This window comes from Dermacentor silvarum, chromosome 10, assembly GCF_013339745.2.
Source record: "Dermacentor silvarum isolate Dsil-2018 chromosome 10, BIME_Dsil_1.4, whole genome shotgun sequence".
Classification (NCBI taxonomy): domain Eukaryota; kingdom Metazoa; phylum Arthropoda; class Arachnida; order Ixodida; family Ixodidae; genus Dermacentor; species Dermacentor silvarum.
In genome coordinates, this window is record NC_051163.1 from 32,192,421 (window position 1) to 32,216,543 (window position 24,123).

At 44.4% G+C, this 24,123-nt stretch overlaps 1 protein-coding gene across 2 annotated transcripts in view; it reads right to left on the reverse strand.

Annotated features, from left to right (window-relative positions):
* Window positions 1-1,028: 1,028 nt before the first annotated feature.
* Window positions 1,029-24,123, reverse strand: part of LOC119466043 (neurocalcin homolog) — a 129,530-nt gene continuing 106,435 nt past the window's right edge. The window contains exons 3-5 of one of the 2 annotated variants that reach the window (XR_007463994.1): window positions 23,178-23,713; window positions 10,910-18,207; window positions 1,029-10,726 (exon numbers count right to left, since the gene is read on the reverse strand). Coding sequence is in view for 1 of the 2 variants with exons in the window: in XM_037726537.2 (XP_037582465.1) it covers window positions 17,980-18,207; window positions 23,178-23,555 (606 nt within the window). In the remaining variant the exon portion in view is untranslated. Of the gene's footprint in view, window positions 18,208-23,177; window positions 23,714-24,123 lie in introns of both variants that reach the window. The other variant, XM_037726537.2, reaches the window with a different exon arrangement.

Below are 24,123 nucleotides of genomic sequence, written 5' to 3' on the forward strand. Positions count from 1 at the left end.
GCGTTTGCTACTTGAATCAACTACGAAACGTTTGGTACTGTTACATACATTTCACTTTTTAGTTCAAACTTAACACATTTTGCTTCCGATTCCCCGTGATCGCTCGACGATGCTTACAGGCTTTCGTTTATTCAGCATTTGGTGCCCGCTTGGAGCTCATCAGATGCGTACCACGGAGAGAGAGAGAGAGGGGCAGGTTACCATGCGTCTCCATTTAAATTAGTCCGGCCGTGCGCCGCACGCACTTTGGTGGTAGTGCAAATGTTGGGCGAGCCGAGATGGCTGGCCGCTGCATGTGCGCTGTCTTCGCGAGCGCCGAGTGCTGAAGGTCGCGCAATATAGGCGCGTTGAAGGGAGGCGCAGTATAGAAGCGTTCGCTCCCTTCAGTTGGCGCTCTTCATATCCCGCCAGCGTTGGGACAGCGCGTGTTCGCGGTCATCGAGTGATGTACTTGTTCACGTTCGCCTGATGGCGCTACACCATGCTTGCTAATTTAAGGTGTCTTCGAATTGGCTGCATTTTCTGCACCAGTTCAGGGAGCGCAGCACTTTCGTATTCGTTTTCTCCCGGTGAAGCGTGCGCCCTCCTAATTCTTTTGCGAGAGTGCACGGCGACTTCTCGGCAAGTTCGCGACCGCGCAGCAGCCGAACTCCGGCCAGCTTTCGGCTCGGTGTCAATGGCGTTCAGCAAAACGTTCCTGCAGTCCGCAACACCGACGGCTTGTTTCCGAGACACGAAGCGGCGGGCAAGTAAAATTACTTCGGCGCTGCGACATGCATGTGGCGAGCTTCTGCCGCCGTTCGTCCTGCTTCTCGTCGCTGGCCATGCTGTACGTCCGGGCTCGTAGTAGTAGCTAGTATTACTGCAATTTCTGCCCATAAATCTACCAACATTATTTCGCGTAATTAGTCTAATACTTATGCTATCAATGATTCGCCCTTGGGGCGAAACTGCGACTTGCACACAAGATTCACCCTGGCTTCGTGCCGGTGCATCAGAAACTCATTGGAGAAGCAGGCACACGTCTCTTCGGGAAGAACTGAACTTTATTAGCATTCAATCTACATAGCACGCGCTCTGAGAATGTACAGTTTTTCTTTTCACATCTTTATCATCTCTGAGTACAATCAGAATGCGCAAAGGGGGAATTGTGAAGACGAGACAAATAAAAATAGAGTACAAGAGACAGCTCGCACTCGCAAAATTCCCATTTGCCCCACGAGGAAGATGAAGAGATTCAACGCCGTCCACAGTCAACACACAATATACACGAAACACGACGCAAGACTCACAGAAGCGGGAAAGCAAAGGTGTATTAAATAAATATTTCTTGGTGTCAGACGATACCGAAAGGAGGAACCATCATACTTCGGGACAAACTGACTGGCCGATCACTCGCGTTCCCTCAGTCGCACAGGTCGCAAGAGTCAGCTTGAAAAAGAAAAAAAAAATCCGCAGCCATCTCGCGTGACCAGTTCTGGGGATCATCCGCCAAATGTGCGTTTCTGTGCCCCCGTCAGTGAAAAAGAAAATGCTGCATATGCATCTTGCTCTCGCGTATAGCACAACGTCGCTTAATTCCTTCAGTTTACCTACAGCCGGCTGGATGACACAAAAGAGACATATATGAAGCTTCTGGGCTAATGAATGCGCCAGTTTTTTTATGTCCGTCACATCAATGGCTCTCGCAGTTTGGCAGTTATTCTGCACATTTCACAACACTCCAATTCACTGCCTACAATTTCTCCTTTGAGCCAATCGGAGAGAAATCAGACACCATCGGAGTAAATCATCGAGTGCTTGGGGGCATAATTCGAAAACATATGACATATTACAACACCTTCCGAAATAGCATGTTTCGAAACCATTTATTTCCTTTTCCGTGACGATGTCACCAATTAGCCTTTTGATAAGGTACTAAGGGAGGCTCCTTACACGACTCTTCATTGGGATAGGCTAGGAACACCAAAACACTTGGTGCCAAGAAACGAGTAGATCTCGCAGAAAATCAGTTTGCAGTTAGAGTTGCGCTTTACAACATACAGTGTCCCTTCCATCTGAAGCATCGACGAAACTGTGTCAAGCACAAAAGAAAAAGCATTTTCACAGCAAGTCCTGGCAACTCTATGCCATAGGAATTCACAAGTATTACAAGTTACGGAGTAGTTTTATTTAAGATACCCTTCAAATCAAGAGCTCCAAGTGTTCGGACGACAAATCCACAAATTCGTAGACAGGTCACTGGAAGTCCTTGCTTCCCGCCCACCTTTCCACAACACCCCACAGACAACACGGGTGATTGTGTTCGCAGAGACACACAACTACATACACACTTCTTCGACAGTGCAAATTTTTTTTTTTTTTCATTCTGCTTTCCATCTGTATACCATGACAAAGCACTCGAGCAGACAGCATGAACGTTAATTAAAGCCTTCCATTGTGTAAAAAGTTCCCCTCCTTTTTTTTTTCTTTGTACAAGAGACAGTCAGCAAAGCAACAGTGCAGTAGCCTCCTATACACATTCTGTGCCACTGAAGTGACTGGCTCTTTTTCTTTTTGTTTGCGTAGACAGCTCTGGTTACAAACGACCACAACAGTAACTTAAATTTTGAGCACGCATTTACAATTCACATTGCAAAACCAGTCAATGCATGAAACAATGAAGCGCTTACCAAAATGTTTTGGGCTGTCTGTTTTTTTTTAAGACATTTTTTCATAGTATGTTCAGGATCAGAAGAGAGGCCACAGCCTGATGTGAAAACTTAATGCAGGCCTGCGATCTCACGGCAATCGTCTGTAAGGTAATCGTTGACATCAACTTCCCTCTTGCAGCAAGTATTTCGTGAATGAAAGCAACCAGGAGATGTTAGCTAATTCACTGAAGTTACCAGTGTAAAGCATTTCTCTGATTTCTAACTTTATAAACCGGCTGCCGATGGCACACGTTTATTAGAACTAGACATTTAAAAGGTATTGCTTGAAGACACCTTATTTAGGAAGCAAGGCAAGCAGTTCACCCATCTTATGGTCAAATGTTCTTGACAAGTCTATGGGACATGGTAGCATAAAAGAGGCTTGAAAGGTCAAGTGTAGAAAACACTAGGTCCAGCATCTAGGAAGCAAGCACGATGAGAAGTGAATTTTCTGTTCGAATGCAAGGCTGCAAAGTACCTTCTTGTGTAGTTAATACGAAACAGATCTTCCATGCAGCAATGCACTACTATAGTTGTAATCTTGTGTAAGGAAGAAGGTGAAACGGCTTAGTGCTTCTGCACAACCAGCTGCAAGTCACCAAATAACTGCATAGCTTTAACATTTTGTAAATCTTCACAACAGAATCAACATCTGCACTGAATTCAGGGCCCACTTCTATAGCTGTGTGTGAAAAAAGTTGGCTGCCGGAAGCTCCAGGTTAATATTCTAGCATATGACAGAGTTCTTACGTTAGTAATGCATTCATATTTACGTTAGGGTCAGCTGGTGAACAACTGTTCCAAGATGTGGCCAACTTGCTCTATCCACAATTTATGCTGCTTGCAGCACCAGTAGTCGCATCCGCTTCTACAGGATACTTTCATCCTGCGATGCTAACGACTAGATTTTTTCAATACTCACAGACGAATGTAAAGTCATTATAGCATGTTCTACGATGCAGCTACTGACAGTAGAGTTGAAGTTCCATTTGAAACATTTCTTTTAGCATGAAGTAAGCACAGAGTTAGGTTTTACAATGTGTTTCATATGATTCTATACAGATCTCGAGGAACTTTCTAGGCTACAAAGAGAAAAAATTGAAGTGCTAAATGTGCAATAAGCATGCTTAATTTACTGCCTCTAGTGGAAGGGTGCGGATAAGAATATGCCACCACTAACAAACACACTTGAGTTCCGTCTTAAATTTTCATGCATACACACTATCGCTGAATGATGAGCAGTAAAAGAAACAACTATGCAGGTTCCACAGTTGAGATAATGTGGAGCACCAAAATTTTCTCTTTAAACCAAGAACTAATTTGAACATCTTTCTCTTCAAATGCATGGCTACACTTGTTTAAGGCCTAGTCGTAAGTACAGAGTTTCAGAACGGAGCATCAGGAGAAGCCAGTCCGCAGAAGCTCCCCACATGTACGTCAACCTGGACCCACAAGCAATGGGACCAGGCAATAAATACTCTTGGAACATTTGCCTCCTAACAACTCTTCAAGCAGTCTCAGTCTTCGACCAAGCCTTTATGCAAAAGGCATGGGCTTGTATACATACAACTAATGCCCTCATAGTAAAAATCTGGTCTTGGAGTTCTGGGAGGAGGTGAAAGTGTGGGCCGACTGAACGGTATGCTTGAAATCAGCAATGAAATGATGAAGCTGGCTTGTAAGTTCAACATTTGGTAGGAAAAAGTGTTGCAGAAGCTCACCACTCTAGAAAACAAATACCTACACATTTTGAAAAATTCTTCCTCGTATGACTTTCGAGATTTTTCATCACTTCTTTCTCTTTCCTTACAATAACACTACTAATTATAGGTCACTATGCAGGGCAAGTAGGTAAATATGACATCCAACAAGCCAGCTGACATGCCAAAAAAAGAAACATAATACAATGCCCTCACAGCTGCATGCTTGTCTACTAACGTAGCTTCATGTTGACTGCAATCAGAGTGAGACAGTGTGGTTGTCAGATACCAGTACTCTGCATAATTTGGGCTGTTTTACTCTGTTTCTAACGATACTGCCTAAATTTAACATAGCTGCTGCGTAAAGGTGCACATCTACTAATTAGGAATGATCGAAATCAAAACGGTAATGAGAAGCAAGAACCAAATTAGTCCGAAATGAGCCACAAGCACTTGATACAACCCTAAAATTCTTACTCTTTGGTACGTTAATTTCCTAGAGAGCATTAATTGATACCATTCTTGTGTGCATTGCTTGCCTTTGATGTTGTGAGCTAGGCAATTTCCAGTAACGAACCCTACTGGACACACATTGTCACAATGCACTGCTTTCGTGACTGGAAAGTATGCAAAGAAACGGTAAATTTGTTGGTGTCAAAATTATACTCTAAAGTTGGTAAATATTACAACCTAATGTGGCAAACTTACACCTCAATAAATCAAAATGTTTACGAGTTCATGGCACTCGCACGTTTTACACCTTTACTAGGCCAGACAACACCATCACTGCAAACAGAAATGCCATGAAGAAGTTGCACAGCTAATGTGTTATTGGAATTTCATGATAAATACAGAAAAAGAAATGGTTTTCACAGTTGTTGTCTGCTTTTGTTTTTTCACTTTTCAAAGAAGGCAATAAACACTAATGGAGTCCACTCGCTTATTGTGTTGATGCAAACATACAGATACAAGTGCACAAGCAATATTTATGAAAAAGCACATTAAAAAGGCTTAGTAAAGATAGCTAAACACCGGAAAAGGAACAAGGCTAGCAAGAAAACAAAAGCGGCAGTTGTCTCATACTGATACAGTTTAGAAATTCACGATTCTTACCACACCTGTCGTACATAGAGGACCGGTGTGCAAGACATGGTTTTACAAATAAGTCCAAGCTTCGAGGTTCCTTATGAATTTGCAGTATCTCTCCATAGAACAGTGTTAGAGTTACATAAGATGTGCACAAGCAATAGTACTGTCAAACATACCTACAGACACTGCATTAATGGCATCAGATTTCATGCTCTCTGCAATTTGTCTCAATTGAAAGTGCCCTAAACAGTGCCTTGGCAAGCAAACGTCTTTGCATGTCCTTGCATGTGACTGCATGCGGTCTGATGAAATGCCACTAAAAAGTGTTCAGTATGCGCAAGTGAATTTACGTGATAGAGCCACATTAAACCAAGTGAACATCCATTCCGCGACATGCAACAGCTCTCTTCTGACCCTGAAGCCATTGCAAGTCCAGGCTCAGCATCAGAAACATTATTACAGATTTGGAGTGAATATAATGCAGTACCATCATTGTTCCCATAGATTCCTGTATTTCTTAACTTACGGGTTAGACGAGGGCAAAAGTAATGCACTGCGTATCTCAAAACTACACTGCACTAGGGACTGTCAGTGACACAGCTTAGTGTTAATCACATGCAAAATAAAGTGACAGGAGAGCTTGTACGTATAATACATGAGCAGCCACAAATGCCTTAAGAATGGGCACTGTATCTTTTTTTTTTTTCATTAAAGTAGCACCAAGAACGCCAAAGCTGGATCTCTGCTTATGCTTAATAGCATATAGTAGTGAACGCTAAATGAATGCCTTCTTTGGTACTAGATATATGTTTTATTCCCTAATGTTAATGCCTAATCGTACATCTGTCATAATCTTTCCTCACAAAATACCTTGGGCAACAATACACCTTAGTGCATTCAGTAAGGAAACAAATTAAATGCTTGCATGAGAGGTCAAAGAAACTGGATTTCAGCAAGTGTTATTACAGCAATTGCAAGAGGCCCACAAGACCTATGAATACAGGCTACTGGTAGAACCTATGCAAAGGGTAATGTGTTATCATTACAGAAGCCAAGCAAAACAAAGGGAAATGAGTTGCACCATGACTGTCTGTTACGTGGCGTGAAATGCAAGCAAGAACTGTGATGTGCACCAGAAGGGGCTCGCTCGAGAACAGGACAAAAAAGCCACAGTGAAAATATTTCTCACTGACTCAAAGATAAATGAGAAGACCCCTGGCCATCATCGTGCTCTGTCTTGGGGTTCCACTCACGGGAAGTACTACCTCAACCTTCAAATGAACAATGCAGATTATAAGCTGGGACACCCCTGCTTAACATGCTGCTACATGTCATGGAGATGACATTCTTTCATGCAACGAGACGAGATCAACATAAAACAAACGCCAAGACCTGTCTACTGCTGCTGTGCTCGTCTTGACAATGTCGAGAATATGGCAACAAAAAAAAAATGCTTCGCCATTAGCCCACAGGCTGTCTATAAAGCTACACAGCTGTATCATAAAAATCCGGCACCAAAGCATGGACCACGAGAGAATCATGCCAAGCAGCAAAGCACCATGTGTATATATATTTTTTTAATCTCTACATCACGGCAGCGATGAATGATACGTTCAGTAGTGTCAAGATGCATAGCGCCCATCGTTATACAAACCAAAAAGTGAAAGAAAAAGCTGAGAATGTCCTAACATCAGTGCAAGCTATAGCCTAGTCGCACCTTATTACAAAACCGTTTGATTACGTTCACCGTGACATTATTTTGCAGCCAGCAAACAACAGACATAACAGTTATATCACTAGGGCACATGCATCACATACACACGAAAAAAAAAAAGATTCCTTAATTAACTGTGCCCTCCATTAAATGTGACGACACAGGTCAGCACAGAGAGATAGAAACTGATCTGTATGCTAAAATAAGCTTTCAACTCAATCAAGCATTTTGCAGAGAGAAGAAATAACAAAACAAACTCATGTGCAACATGCTCAGCACCTGCCATTCGCACATGAAACACTCTTGATTTGAATTTGCCATGTGCAATGTGTAGGCCAGAACTGTAAATCAACCGAGAGTCTGAGCATCGATTAAATATGATACCAATTTTCAGTGCTGTTTTGATGCAAATCGAACATTAAAATGTAGTAAAATGTTTGCTACGAGGCCCAAGGCTGTAAACTTGCATTAGCCACAATCTGCAAGAACCACCCATTGTGAAAGTGAGAACTAGACAAGTTGGCATATATTGTGCATAACATTAAAAAAACTGCACAAACAACCCAACAAACAGGAATTGTACCGTCTGTTCCTCCTCCGACGACTTATATTGTTCGCACTGCATTTCTTTGCTTTTTTTTTTCTTTTTTCTTTTTTTTTTTGCCGTGTACCACCCAAAGTGAGCTGTCCTTAGTTTGGTCTGGCTTGGAGCAATACGCCCGTTTTACAATAAAATACACCTACAGAGCTTGTCACTATACAGCCTACTGTAGCACACATGCTTAATTCGGTACTGCGCTATTTCCATCTAAACATCCAAATAACACAGAAACTTAGGCCCACAGCCACACTGGTGGTTTACGCCGAGATCCAGAAGATGCCGCTTGGAGCAGCCATGGAAGAAATGAACTACGCAGATGCCTGCGGAATTGGTGTGATCGAAGCTTTAGTGTCCGCCACACCACTGTGACCTGATGGCGTCATCGCTTACGCCGACCAATCAACACACTGTTACTAGCTCTCCTTCTCTCGGTGTCGTGCCTCTCCCACCCCTCGCAACAGCCATCGTCCTCTCCTCAGTACAACCACCACCACCACCACTGACCGCAGCAGCTAAACCCACCAGATGCCAGAAATCAAGCTTCACTTGAAGACGTGTTTCGGCTAATCCCTCAATCATTTCGCCCAACCTGCAATGCTTCCACCAGGCCAAAACATGGCAACCACTTCCATCCATACCGAAATTGCAACTGATTCGGCACCTTTTGCATCTCGGCATAAACGCACCACGGAGGCAGCTGTGTACAGCAAAGAGACCAACCTAAGACCTTTGTCTATCACCTACCGAGTACAACGTTGAGATATTGTTATTTTCTTCCTTCACTCTTGCGCTGACCATAGCACTGAGGGGCACTTAGCACAAAGCCCTGGACGACGCCAAGCGATCTGCAGAAATGATGACGGCTCACGGAAAACCAGATGATCTGCCTGGTGAGACGCACACCTGCATTTCTTCTTGTCGGCGCTTCCGAGATGCTAGATGGACATGGTCACCACAGTAGGCAGGGGGTTTGTACAGACGGCTTGTCGCATCGCCATGGTTATTTGCCCTCCTCTTTTTTTTTTTTTTTGACGTTCATATGTCTCTGAACAAATGGTCGGTGAGTGAGTAGCAGTGGTTCAATGCCAAGCACGACATTATCTTCTGAAGGACACACACCTTCCGCCACACAGCATTGGCTTGCACCCGATACACACGAATTCTCATGCATAGCTTGCAATAGTTCAAACTGCTGAAGCTTAACTATGCTAAGGTGACAAACTCGACAGAAGCACATGATTTCCACAGTGTTGACCGAGAACAGAAACGAAGGTGCTTTTGTGATGTGCTAAACGGGAAAAGACCAAGAGCAGCTCAAACCTGATCACGCATCATAGCAGATTCACAGTCTTTATTTTTGCAACACACACAATTTTCACCGTCGACGAATCAAGCACGCCTCGCCAGCTACTGAATTGCTGACAGCCATCAGCACACTGAAACACAAAACCTTCTTTCTCGTGCTTCAGATCGGACTAGCAAACGCCATCTCAAGAACTGAAAGAATGTGCTGGTTTGTCGACAAACAGTCATTCTAAATTCTGGGTATAGTAACTCCAAATTAACGTGGAAACATTTGCCTTTCACGCAACCACACAGAGGATACAGCTGGGCTGAAGAAGCACTTCACAACCTTTCACCCGCAAGGTAAAAATGGAAAGCAAACACTCCCATTACAAAGTTGCCGTCCCCCCTTTTCAAAATAAATAAATAAGCACAGTACAACTTGAAGAGAGAGAAGAGAAAGACAATTGTGATGCAGTGCCACATCGCACTGGAAGCGTAGCCAGGTAGGAAGACAGCAGGAAATACTGTTTGATTGGCATTAACCCTTAGCTGACACAGACGGAAGCAATACATGCGTTCTGTTCCAAACCAAAGTTAAGTTGTAGCCGAAGTTGTAACCATGTTTGTGCCATCAACCCTTAACTGGTGTGTCCCAAGTGTTCCAGCATAATGTATATACACAAGTGTCAATACAGATGGCAACCACGTTAAATCCCATTCTGCTTCTCCAGCAGAGAAAATACTTTTACTGCCTATTGAAGTCAATAAAAGTAGTCAACATCGGTGCACACTTTGCTAGGAATCTGCTGTCAACAGGGTCCAAATAATCAGTATTACTACGACTGTTAAACAAATGGGTGTTTAAGCTTTTGGGTGTGTAAACTTTTAAGCTATTAATTTCAACTACTGTTCACTAGTGTCTTCTTGAATGCTGTTAGCGCATGTAATTTTTTTTTTTTGGGGGGGGGGGGGGGAAGGGGGTTGTGCTGTATCAATGTTCTGGCGCTTTGATGACTTTTGACGAGTCCTTGGCTGGCCGACTGAGTTAACAGGGCTCCGAGACAGGCGCTATGTGTCATGTGAAACTCCATATTTGACCACCACATTTTTTTTATGTGCAGTAAAAGCATGTCTGCTTTGGCAGGTTGGCTTATGGAACCTGCATTCCAGTGCACACTGTATAGCTGTTTAGGTGGCAAGCTAGACTGCCTGTGATGCCACTAAGAACAGGAACACACCTTATGCTTCTGTAGATACATGTCCTCACGGTAGTCTTGAAAGCAGGCAACATGTTCGTTATCGGACTGCAGTAGGCATCAGCTGACACAGCTGAGATAGTCAAATGGGAGTAGGTGGAGGACGCCCCTTCTTACTTGCTCATTAACTGCTTCTCGCTAACTGCCACAGCCTCAAAGAGAAGCTGCCTCCAGTGGCTTGGCAAAGTTCCACACCGATGACACAAACTGTGTTTCAGTCTACAATGAACCAAAACAGCCTGCAAGGGTTTGGAACAGAACACTAAGTTAAATGGGATCGTTGTCTTGGATGTTTGGTGAGGGGAGTTCATCATAAGGGTTGTCCTTAAAGGAACATTAAAGGCAAACACTGAATCAAAGTTGACTAGCATTTCCCCCACACCACACTCGCAGCCACTGCTGTGTATCAGGAAGTGACTTAAATGCAGACTGAAATTGCAATCGAAGAGGCCACACAATCTTTTTCACAATACAAATTCAAATCGCCTGTAGGAAAACAGAATCTCTTAGATAGGAAGCCTACACTGTGCCAGCAATCTCTGAGGTCTTGCTCCGGTGGGAACTGTAACACTTACTTTTAATGAAGGTGCCACACAATGAGGGTGCCACGCTCTTCAGATAGCACTGACAGAGCAGTGCAAACAAGTAACACCAGCAAGTTACTTCTGTAGGAGTGCACAATCAATTTGGCGACACTTCCTTTTTCTAGCATGTTGTACCTCAACACAATTAACAACATTTTTACTATCACTAGTTGACTACAACTTACCAGTCAAACAGGGCAGATTGTTGCGGAAGCTGGTACTATTACGTTCACAGTAGTGGAGCCAATTCTGCCTAACACTTGGCATCATAGTCTCACTAAAATGCTCCATTCTCATTGAGGAAAATTTTGGACACCTGGAAATATACTAGTCAATCACTTCAGCTTGACTTAATAATTGCCTTTAGTGTTCCTTTAATGACAGTAACGTTAACCCTGTTTCCCCCCAAACAATTTTAGACCAGCCTAGCTTGCTGTGTAGCAACACATGCAATTGTTAACCACTTTGCGAATCAGATTACTCACAACGCACACCGATATGTGCTTGAATGGGTGGCATGTAAGCTGCTGCAAAACTTGCTCATGTTGCAAGTTTGCACTTCAGCTCTAAACTAAAATGCAGGACTCAATTACGAGTTTCACATCACCTCTTCCATCTGCCATCACATTGTAAGAGGCATCAAATATGTTCACCAAGAAAGCTTTTCGATTTAGCTTTGATGTCAACAACAGAGCATTTATGTCAACAATAGCATGATCACAGGAATGTGCAATGACAATGTGAACACAGCATGAAGCACAGCATAATTTTCATATGAATTAAACTGAAGCTGTTACAAAAAAATCTCCCTTAATCAAGATGTTCTTACAAAGTCAGGTCTGCTAGCTACCAAAGCACTGGTGTGTATTCCGGGAAATAGCACAACACAAATGCACACGACAAAAAGAGAAACCACCAAACATTTTGCACACACAATCCAGCACAAGCGGCGACTCAGTAATTCAAAGCAGGAGTAATATAAAGTGATCATACTGGTCGCGAGCCGGAATCTCGCATATAATAGCGGGTCTCGACAAATATATGCTCGCACTACAAGTGTCCACAGAAGCAATGTTACAGAATGCGGATCAAGTCAGTATTCGAAGTGACTCAGTATAGTAGGTGTGTGGAATAGATGTCAAAAAAGTGCAACAGCTTGAGTATGAAAACACCTCGGAGGGGTGGGGGGGGGGGGGGGGTACGTCTGGGCCATAAACACCACATAGGTCAACACAATTAGAGACAATATTAGTTCATCGTAATCAAGCCATAGTGGCGCAAGCAGCCAGAAATACATTAAAAAGGAAAAGCACCAGCAGTCACAGAAGCAAGCTTCAAGCTTCGGCCCTCCCTTTCGCAAGATGACTCGTGAGATTCAGCAGCGCACTTGATTTGACAAGGACCGTTTCAGTCTTGCACAAATCGCGTGATACAAAAGATAATTATGCAAACGGGTTTTGTACACAGTAAGAAGACAGCGAGGAATATTACATTTTGGCTCAAGGGCTGCAATCACGGCGTACTCAGTTTAAAACTGCCATGAGGCGGGGCACGCATGCAAATAGTGACAGACTTGTCTGAAAAATATGGAGCACAAACGACCCGTCGGGTCACCTGTGCCACCAGTACGTCGCTGCTTTATTCCCACCTGCAAGAAGAAACGCAAAAGGAGAAACGGGTGGCAACCATGCATGTCACGGTGAAAAGGACCGACTCCATCACGACGCACAGAGAATGCAACTGCAGGACCTCGCAGTATGAGAGTCTGTGAGTGTTAAGGCACACCACAGTCTGCACAGATTACAAATCAATCGTCTTCCTTTTCCTCACTCATGATGATGACACAAGAGGCTTTTTGAAGATGGCTCAGAAATAATCCTAACATACACGGTTCGGAGAAGAAAAAAAAAGCATTTCAAGCACTTAACTCATGGGGCAGTTACAAACAGGAAGCAGACGAGACCTGTGCATGCTCCAACATGTGCCAGCAACTGGATGATCTGACGTAAAAGGAAGATCAGTGAGAGAGTGCGTAGACAGGGCACAACAGACCATGCACCGAAGTTTGCGTTGTTGCCACCAGAGGGCAGAGGGTGCCAGTATGTAAAATGTTCTAGACACTAAGGAGTGTCGCTTCTGACGTTATCCTACAGCCACTCCAAAGGGCATAGTATTTCCTCCTGATTCGAGTGTGTTATTTTGTACACACAGCCCACAACACAGAACGGTAACGCTCACAGACTCATCATGTTTCAAAGCCTGCAGTACAGTGCCATCGCACTTTTTTGTTTGTTTGTGTCCGTTTGGCTGTCCATTCACATCGTGACACCTTTGAGCAATGCCTGGCGCCAACTTATACGTCTCCTCTCCCCGCCCTTTCATTGTTCCACCCTTGGCCTACCCCGGGGACACAGTATTAACAAGACCGAAATGACGTCGCTGTTGCTGGACATCAGAATTCCCACTTTCTGTCCGCCAACGATGTCGCCAAAGCTGTACATAAACCTTACGGCGACCATGGGAAAAACTGCGTTGCCACATCGAGCCAACGGGAAAGGCGCCATCGGCGCAAACAACCTAGAGGTTGACACCACTCCAGAAAAACTTTTCGTTATCTTCCCTCCAAGACACGAATTCCTGATGGGCCTTGCAAAAGCACCGTTTGCAGGTACAATCACCGGGCATCATGCCTAAGGAGCATCAAAAATCACTGGGAAAGCCAGAAACAGCTGACGCGTGGGTAGGGCAAAGACTTTTCGAGAGGTCAGTGGACTGCGATAAAGTAGCTGAAGTGAAACCAGAAGAGCATCTTAAGTAGACAGTGGCGTAAAATCAAACTGCCCTCGGCACTTTACACAGAACTCTTTCATGACAACCAACTAATTCCTAAAGAGGCTGCTTTTAAATGTGTCAATAAAAGTGGAGGAACATGATGGCTATGACCAAACTTCACACTGCATTGAAAGAACACCGAGAGAGATAGGAAAGATAAACTGCTGTTTCGAATGCAGAGAAAAACTAAATAAGAATGAGGAAAAAGCCTGTTGAGGATGTGAAAGCTCCCCCTGAAGTCCAGAGTGCCGAAAAATGCACCTTCTGAGGAGTCCCAATGACAACAACCCAAGCTAAGAATGAGCTATGATGATAATGTGGCCTTTTGGGTGATCAGATGATTCTAAAGATAGTATTCTCATTTTGCGACTCAAGACAAGGCCACAGAACAAGCTGAGTTGACTAATGATTTGAGCAAAACAAACGAGAGGAATAAAAATTGAAAAAAGGCAAAGGTGCGAGACATCTCTTAAGGCATCCAAAAGAACATGCCACACAAGCGTTCAAAATAAGACACCAAACATCCAAGAAGTTCATGACACTGTACGCGCACAAAATGCAACGCGGAACAAAATGCGAGAAAGTTCATAAATTACAATCAACACGCCTCAATAGCCATCATTCCTACACAATAACAAAAAGTGAAACACCAAGCGCTCGGAATGCGCTTGCAGCTTTATGATCACACAAGTGTCTAAACCATGCACAGTAGAGACAAAAAGCCTTGAAGTCATTGAGTAGTCAGATTTCAGCTCCTACGACAGCCAGACACAGCATACGTTTAGTTTACCATTCACACTTGAATTTCAAGTAATGCCGCGTAAGTGCATCGTATGTCACAGCACAGAGAACGAGAGGTATCCTAGAAAGGATGCCAAACGTCACACCTTCAAATGAGCTCTTCATCACTTCAATTAAGAATGCCATTAGAGTCCACCAATCTCCACAGTGAGTACCCACACGATGCTTGCAGAGCTGGGTCAAACAGTGTTACGGAGGCCACTGATCCAGACAACCACGGAAAATAAGTGAAACAGGCGATGAAGTCTGCGGTGCAAATGAACACAGAATGTTGGGTCGCTGGAACTTTGGGAGTTTTAAAGGAGTACCGATACATTTTTCCTATACATAATTTTTTAAAGTTGTAGATACTAGCACTCTTGCACATAAAAAGATGACTTAGCAAGCACGAAGGTTGGGAAACATATTTGGTACTAAAGATGGTCTCGAAATGCCGGACTAGCGTCAAAGTTTGCAACGTCCCGACACAGACATAAATTTGCTGACAGCATGGAGCAGTAAGGCTAGTATACGATGATGTCACTTTTAAGAAAGCAAATGAGAGTGCTGTGTAGATATTTTTTGGCGGTGTCGAAGTATGGCAACCGCAGTGGTCGCAGGAACAAAGTGAGCCAGCGTACCATGGCGCATACATCTCCTGCGTACAGAAATGGTTTTGTATAAACGAGCGTTAAAGTAACCTATTTAGAGTGCTCCGACGATTGCCGCTATCATTTCTAGGGTTTAGAATAGTCAAACCTTGATCCATTGCAAAAAATAATAAGTCGAAAATGTCATGTCAGTACTCCTCTTAAAACACACGCAACAATGTGACGCAACAAATGCAACAAAAACATTTTTAGAAACTTTCAACGCAATAAACCTAGTAACGCTAGAGAGTTGCCGCTAGACAAGAAAAACTATGCGTGCTTGAGCATGGAGTAAGCGGGCAATGATAATGCAACAGAGCCCAACAGCCCGCAAATACTGGACAAGCTCTTAATGAGGACCGAAAAGGGTGCCAATGTTGCATTTACAGAAAGCAGCATTTGTGCGCAGTAGCATTCTTGTTTCTTTTGCACAACACACCTGTACCGTGGCTTTGCAACTTAAATAGTGTTAGCGTGTGGCCACGCCCAGAGCTTTGCTGTGAAGACCGCCAATCAATGCAGCAGCCAAGCATCCTGTTTCGGTGCTGAAAATTCTGTGCAGGGGCAACAGCATATAAAACAAAAGTCATGGCTCCTGGCCGTGCCTTGTCCTCGCATACCAGCTCTGAGAGAACCGTTTTCTCCGGTGCTTCCATTCTTAAGCACATTCGAATAGTCTGGCTCTACTTTAAAGCACCAACTTGCAGCATTCTCAGGTTTCATCATCCAGCCGATTTCTAGGGTTCAGCCATTTTAATCTTACATTTATCAATGCCATACACTTCCATTACAAAGTCATGTCGAAGTCATACCTAAGGAGACGAGTATGGTGGCTCTCTCAGATAAACAGCTGTTCACATTCAAATTTCACAAACAAGTAGCACTTATTTGGTGCAGCAATTTGTTTAATACCATGTTAGATGTGGTATGAATCTGCGGTTGTGACACATCAACACACTATCTTCATACTGAAAGAAATGCTGGCGTCATCTGTCACTGAAACGCCGAACCTCTCCACTTTGTCTTAAAACCTCTCCACATTATGTCAGTATTCATGTTCCAAAAAAGAGTAACACCACTTCTCTGTTAGTAAATTTGTGTTCTTAAGATCAGCATTGCCATAGACTGCCCACATGTAATTCTGACTGTAATAAATCAGCCAACACGGCACCTGAGCGTCGTATTAAACTGTGAAACAGTGATAGCTGAGCGTGGACAAGACAGCACTTCAGCCAGGAGGGTCATTAACCTTTGTCTCGCAAAGCAATGGACCAGTCTGAGACCGGCAATGACTAAATCACTGCCCTTCACAATGAGTGGTGCAGACAGGTGCAAGAGCAGTGCAGACAGTGCTATACTCGTATGCCACACTGACGGTACATTCTTCACAAAATTGGTGCGGCGTAGTGGCACAGGTGCAAGCCAGGGGCAGGTCTACTGGAATGACGACTTTTGGCGACACTATTCCAGCGTGATGCAAATTTCTGCGTGATGCCTCGCTTAGGAGCAAGATGTTCCGCAGCAGCACTAAGTGCATGCCATCCATAACGTCACTTATGGTTTTTATTGGGTAGTGCACATACTTAACATAGCTGTTTGCCTGTTTGCTTGGTTGCATTGCTTTCGTACTATCCACACTGTGGAGAAGGTAGCCACTCAAACAGCGACAAATTTTTCTTCATTCTTTACCAGCACTTCATGCTTATGATTGGCGTCGTCATATTCTCCGAGGGTGCAGCCAGCTAACAAAGATAAGCAAGCACATTTAATGCCCTGCTGTAACAGAAAGCGTATTAGCTGAACATGACAGATGTCTCCAAACTCCAGCGACAAATATGTCTGTCTGCACGCAAATGTTTTTCATTGAATCTACTTTTCCTGGCTCTGCCAATCATCACACGCTCAAAGAAACCTGCCTGAAGACTAATATTTGGCCTTTGACAACCAAGCATCGTAAATAATAATGCCAACGGTTTACTCACCACTCCTGCACATGAACACGTCTCGCAAATAAAATGACAGTTCTTTAAGATTGTTAATCAAACAAGGATTACGTAGAATTTTTCTTGCACTAGTACTGTAGGGTTATAGGAAGTAATGAAACTAATATGCTAGAAATGTATAACAGACTGCATTTTTCCTTTTCATATTGTCTGGTTTATTGTTTTCACAACGTCCTTAATTTCCCGAGCAAATGAACAAGTGAATGCCTCCCCGTATGATCAGTCACCATCATACTTAACCAGAACAAGCCTTATCTACTTTTCTGCTTCTCCTGCAGAGGGTGCTTGAGATTTCTGGTTAGCCTTGAATGTGCTAGCTTAATGTGTATCCCTTTCAAAGCATTCAATCTTTGCTTCGTATAGCCCACATTTGCTAAAGTTAAGCAGCTATAGGAGTGTCTTCCTTGTCCGAGTTGAGTTTGTCACCAACTGTACATAATGCCTTTTGGCAGTTACGGTTGAAACAAATCAAAATTAAATGAAGCATCTTTCACTGGATCAGTCATTTAGAATATGCCAAAAGCGACATACTGCCAGAGTTCATCATTCCAGGACACAGCTCCAGCCCGTGGTGACAAAGAAGTCAAAAAAGCATCGTTACAATGAAAGCTGAGAAAGAGCGAAGGAATTGGGAGGGGGACACAGGGCGTGGCTTCCCCAGTGAAATTAAGAGAGAAAAAGAGAGAACTCTCGCGCTTGGCCGTGATTGGTAGGTCTGGCGGGAGAGGAGGTAGGAGGAGCAGCTTGATGCACCGGTGAGTGGGCGGGGCAGCGCAAGAGGGCGACGGCGTCAGGAGGCAGTAGCGACGCTGGCGGCGATCAGTGGAGAGGACTGAGGGTCGCACTGGAGTAGCCGCACAATCGAGGGGTCACTTTTGGCGCCCTCAATAAACTCCTCCAGCGAGAGTTTGCCGTCCATGTTCTTGTCCATCTGCCGGAAGATCTTGTCGGTGCGCTTCTCGGGCGTCGACTCGTCCTCCGGCATCTTCATCACAGACCCCACCATCTTGTAAATGGCCTGCGAGGGGGACAGACCGGCGAGATGACCGAGTGAGCGAAAAGCATCGCCGCTAGACTGTACTAAGCTAAGGACCACTAGGGGCGGCAGCTTAAAGGCTAACAGCAACAAAATTTTCAGAACATATAAAAGTCTAGTTTCGGATAGTAAAGATACAGAGTAGCCTCCAGTGCAAAATTTTACATTTGAAATATGTAATATCAGCGGATGCATCAAGAAAAAAAAAGTAATAAACATGGTAATAAACATAGTAATAAAAAAGAACATCTATCAGAACTGATCACCTGCCAGAAGTGGCTCGCAGCCCACAAAATTGAAAACCAGTGTAGTTGCCCAGCACGACCTTCGAGGTTAGGCAATGCCGACAGTGCAGTGAAAATCTGAGGTGATGATACTGGTATTTGCGTCACATCCACTAACCATCAGGTGCGCGTGTTGTCTGCTTGGGTGTTACTTAAAGGCTAATAAGGAAATTACCGGCTTTGAAGCTTTGCCAAGATTGTTTCAGTGGTATGCACAACTCGTTTAGAGCCATTTTAGCCAAAGTGAGATTTCGTATGCAGTGAACCTTAAACTGTTTGTTGTCGAATGATTACTGTTGCCTTCATGGTAACTTAAAAGGAAAAAGAGATTAAGAAGGTTTCAAAATGAAACAGTATGGTTTATTTATTCCAAGTATTCCCGCCACAACTGTGTCGGTGCCCTTCAAAGCATAGTGGAAATGCCTACACTTATTTGTCGATGACAAGTGGTTGCAATAAGGTTACTTTATATGCTCCATCATGATTGCACCAATGCACCTAACCAGAAGCACATGCAACTGCCAGATCACCATTCCAGTATAAGCTGCCACAATAAGCAACTCAACCTGTACGTCACACACTGCGGCGCATTTTAATTCATTTTTTTCGAAGGTTTATGTATAGCGTGGTGCTGCAGGAAGTTGTTGAAAATGATTGTGTTCGCATTTCCTCACATAATAAGACTGTGTGTTATGAAGTGTTGTGCTTGTACATTTGCTAAAATATGATAGTAACCGTCTCAATTTGTAATTCCATTGCTGAATTGCACCTTTTTATTGTTCACAAGTCATAGAGGATTGTAATGTAGTACTTTTGTGGTATTGTGCAATTGTTTGTTGTATTTGTGCTTCTGTAGGCACTTTGAAATGCCCTCCCAGTGTATTATCGATTAAAAGGCGGACAGTACTTGTCAAACAAAAAAAATCATCTGCCATGGAGAAAAAGAGAAGTGAAAGCTAATAGTCTAAGACTTCGTGAGTGCCAGCAGGCCTAATATTACAATTTATGCAGACTCAATGCCACGGAACACTAGTTCCTCCTGAAGTTTCCCAGATGCCTACATGTCGGAGCATGTTGAGAATAGGTCTCTGTGCCGCATCTTTGAAGCCTGCCACTCAAGGCATGCTTTGGCGACATGTGAAAATAGCTCTTGAAAAATATGTTGCCTGTTTGAATAAAATTGTGAAAGAAAGGCTTCAACAGAGTTGATCTGACGGACATGAATACAATAAGTTGCCAGTAATGAAGCACATCTAAAATGTTTCTGGGTAATATTATCACGTAAAGAATACATACTTATAATGAGTATCGGATGTAGGTATTCTAGTCTTGAATGCGACTACAATTAATAAGGTGCAACTGTTTTGAACTGCACCAGGAATTTTTCGTTTTGTTATTCCCCCCTATTATTTTTCATGTGCCCATGTGCCGTGTCGTGGATTTTGTGATGGTGTTGCCTTCGGCTGCTGAACCTAGCATATCCGCACTTACTACAGTATGACTTCTCGCGGAAGAGGACAGAGCACCAAAATGCTCAAGGAGAAGGTAGAAATCCTTCGTGAAGTGGACGGTGGCAAAACAAGCAAGCTTGAAATCGCAAGGAAGCATGGCATCCCCAAAAGCACTCTTTCAACGTATATAAAAAATAAGAGAGCGATTGAGGAGGCCTACGCAACTGATTGAGGAGGCCTACGCGTTAGAAAACAAGGCTATGGCGATCGCATTCAAAGAAGAGAAACAGACAGTGATCCCGGATTATTTTCGGAAATAAATATTTTGAGTGATTTTCCAACAACCCGGTCTCAATTCCTGCTGTTTTTTCAATTTCGTTAGTTCGAATTCGGTTTAATTCGAACTCATTGGGCGTCCCCGCGAAATTTGAATTAACGAGCTTTTACTGTAAACAAACATGTTATTTCAAAAGCAATTTAGATTTAGACCGGAAAGGGCAAAAAATAGGCTAAAAAAGTATGAGGCTAAGAAAGAGTGATAGATTATGCTGCAGAAAATCTCTCGGCTACTATTCTGCACTTAGGAATAACTTGATCATGGAGAAGCTGTAACTATAGACAATGCATCCCCCTTCACTGATTTAAAACTGCCTAAAAAAATGAAGCTGAGAGGCAAGTACTCGAAAGGCTGGCATAGCACAGGAAACCTATGCCAACGTACCGAAGGCAGTTGATAGCATTTCTATATAAGTACTGCAGTATGCACAACATTACCAGAACATTGTAGACATGGACAGCTGTAGCAGCATTGCTAGAGACACCTTGCTAGAGAACCACAAAGCGTCAGAAATTTTTTTTCTTTCATGCAGTTCTCGTTGAGGAAAAACAAACACACTATTATATATACACGATTATGCGGTCACTGTCATGGTTATGCTGAAAGGCAGCCAATCATAGCAATAATAGTTTTGTACGGAACTCAACGTCACAAGATGGCACCACCAGCACTGTTGCTCGCGCATTAATTGTGCACACGTACAGACAAGCTAAAACTTTCCATAGGCGTTATGATGCTCTACAGGGTGTTATCGCACTATATATTCAGCAGCAACACAAGTTTCAAGTGGCAAATACATGGCAGTGCGACTCAAAAACGACTTGTATAGATGTGCCAACCAATTATGTTCCCACATTAATGTAATGTCACAGCATAGGCAAACTTCTTTCGATATTGGTGTCCCTTGGAAACTATTTTGGAGTGCTGAGTAGCGTAATTTTGTTGGTGGAGCTTGTACTGAATTCTTAGGCTGTCATGAAGGGTTGCTCCCTTGACACTGTAGCCAACAAAGAAAGTATTTTTAGGAGAGCAGCATACTACAGTTTTTCATAGAGCAATGTCCCACACAATTTCCCTATGCCGAAATGAAGCCAGTGGCTTTCAAAGTTTCAGACTGACATATACGCTTCTTGCAAATGTGTAACTGCATCGCCTTCAGACCTACTACAACAGCTTCGGCTGGTAGTACAGCAGCACAGACTAGGGTTGGTAACTTCAATGAACGATTAATCAATGAAAAGTATCCCGCAAAATGATTAACCTCCACTGATGTCCACGTTTCATTTATTCGACTTAATCTATTAGACATGTTCGCTTAATCATTTTCTAGTTTGACAGGAGTGGCGCGAAAATTCTGAAATCGTACTGGAAAGGCGGCGTATGAACAGTGACTGTGGCAACTGTTGACTGTTTTTTCGAATCTTGAAAGATGCCAAGCCAAGTGCTTCCCCTCTGTCCCAAACTCCTTTCAACTCCTTGTACTCCTTTTCAAACTCCTTGTACAGTATAGACCACTTATAAGGTAACCTCTTATAGTGCAGGACCGGATATAGTGCTGTCTTTTCAGACTCCCGTTAACTTTCCCATAGCACTCCATGTATACACGTATCGCTTATAGTGCAGTTGCGGGAAATGAAATACCGGTTACAGTGCGGCTTCCTGGGAGTACACAAGTCAGCGGAGACAGCGAACGCTCCCCTCAAACGGGCACCCCAAGGAGTGCTATAGGAAGAAAGAGAGATGAAGTGGAGGAGAAGGGCATGTGGTGCGAACAAACAGCCAGTGAGGCTGAAACCGGAATCTTGAGTGCGAGTCGTGGAATATCACGGCGCGCATAGCGAGCGAGGGCCACGAAATTGCCAACGCCGGCCAACGCTTGCTTCACGATAAAGGTAGTAAACGAAACTTCAGGGAGCGGGCGGCGCCTGCACGGCACAGCAAAGGTACGGTGGCTAGAAGCTTCTAGCCACCGTAGCGAAGGGCGGCAGGGAAGCGGATTTCGCCTTGGCAACTCCGCCGCTTCGGTGGCTCCCCTCGCCCTCCCTCGTAGCTCCCTCACTTTCGACAGCCACCGTGCGCGCCCGCCTCCGTGCAGGCGCCGCCGCTCCAGCCGGCCCGGTGCCAGCTCCCCGAAGTTTCGTTTTCTGCCGTTATCGGGAAGCGGGCGTTTGCCGGCGTGGTCAGTTTCGTTGGCCGGCCTCGGACAGCGCCGTTGCTTCCCTCTGTGCCGTAGCCGCAGCGTGCAAGGTCAACACGTGACTAGAAAGCAGAGGAAGCATAAAGGAGAAAGAAGGGTTCACTGCCATTTTCTATGCGTGGCTACGGTAGCGTGGCTGAGACGTCGGCACGTACACGCATGTTCCGGCGCAACGCAGAATTGGAGACCTTGCCATTTGAGAGAGGGTGAAATTTCCGCCGCGTTTTTTCTTCTTTTTTTTTTGGTTCACGCGCAACATTGAGGGGTCTCCCCTAAGCTTTTACGCTATGGCGGTGCCGGAGCAATGCCGGTCGGAGACGCCGCCGCATGATTTGGTTCGAATTAACGAGATTCGACTGTAAATTGAATGCAAACGTTCTAGCCGCATTCCTTCGACTGTCGCATACACGTGGCGGCTCAGTGCACATGTGTTGCATATGTGCGGGCCTTGAAAATTGTTGCTTTGGTTATAGTGCGGTACCGCTTATAGTGCGGATATTCGCGACTCCGACGACTTACGTTATAAGCGGTCTACACTGTACTACATTCAAACCGCATGGCAAACATGTGCAGGTAAGAAACCCACACAGGTTTCTTTCATAGCCTTGCAATGCATTCAGCTAAATGCTGAATAACTGCAAATCAGTGCACTGCGAAATGGTCCCAGCGGGGGCCCCACTGACCGTGACTATCTCGAGCATCTCCTGGCGCGAGATGTAGCCGTTGCCGTCCAAGTCGTACATGCTGAAGGCCCACTTGAGCTTCTGCTCAAGGCGGCCGCGCGACGTCACGCTCAGCGCGCACAGGAACTCGCGGAAGTCGATGGTGCCGTCCCCGTTGGCGTCAAAGGTGCGGAACACGTGCTCGGCGAACTTGGACGCGTCCCCGTAGGGGAAGAAGTTGCCGTAGATCTTCTTGAACTCCTCAATGGAGAGGTGCCCGCTGGGGCAGTCCTTGAGGAAGCCCTTGTACCACTCCTGGATCTCGGCGTCCGAGAATTCGGTGTTCTGCCGGAGGTCCTCCAGGACCTCGGGCTTCAGCTTGCTGTTCTGCTTGCCCATGGCTCTAGTCCGCTGCTGCTGCGGATTCCGCCGCCGGCGGTGCGGCACCCGTCGATACGGCCGAGGCGGTCGGCCGGGCTAGCAGGATGCGCAATCCCTTCTTCCAGAGACAGTGGGGGCGGGGGTGTTACTGGGTGGTCAGAGTCTGGACGCTGCCACTGCATTTGGAGAAAGGCGGAAGAAAAGGTTGAGGTTGATTCACCTACAGATATTCCTTCAGGCAGCATTTTAATTCCGTCCATTCGAAATGTAGTTTCACCACGTTCCCTGCATCTTTAGAATAATGAAAAAGCGTGTAGCTTCAAAATGAATAGGAAGTATTAATTATTCAGCGTGTTGTAGAGTGTGGACTCCATATGAGAGCTCTTAACAGGAATGTCGGATTAGAGAATATCAACACTTCATGTTAGCAGCATACCTGTCCAGCCACTTGAAAAATATGATGGAAAATATCACTGAAAAACAACAGAAAAGAAGTGTATCCGCTACACGACTGCATATAGACACAGAGAGCAACACCCATCTGTCTATCTTTGAACTCGATTTACTTAAGCACTCTACACATTTA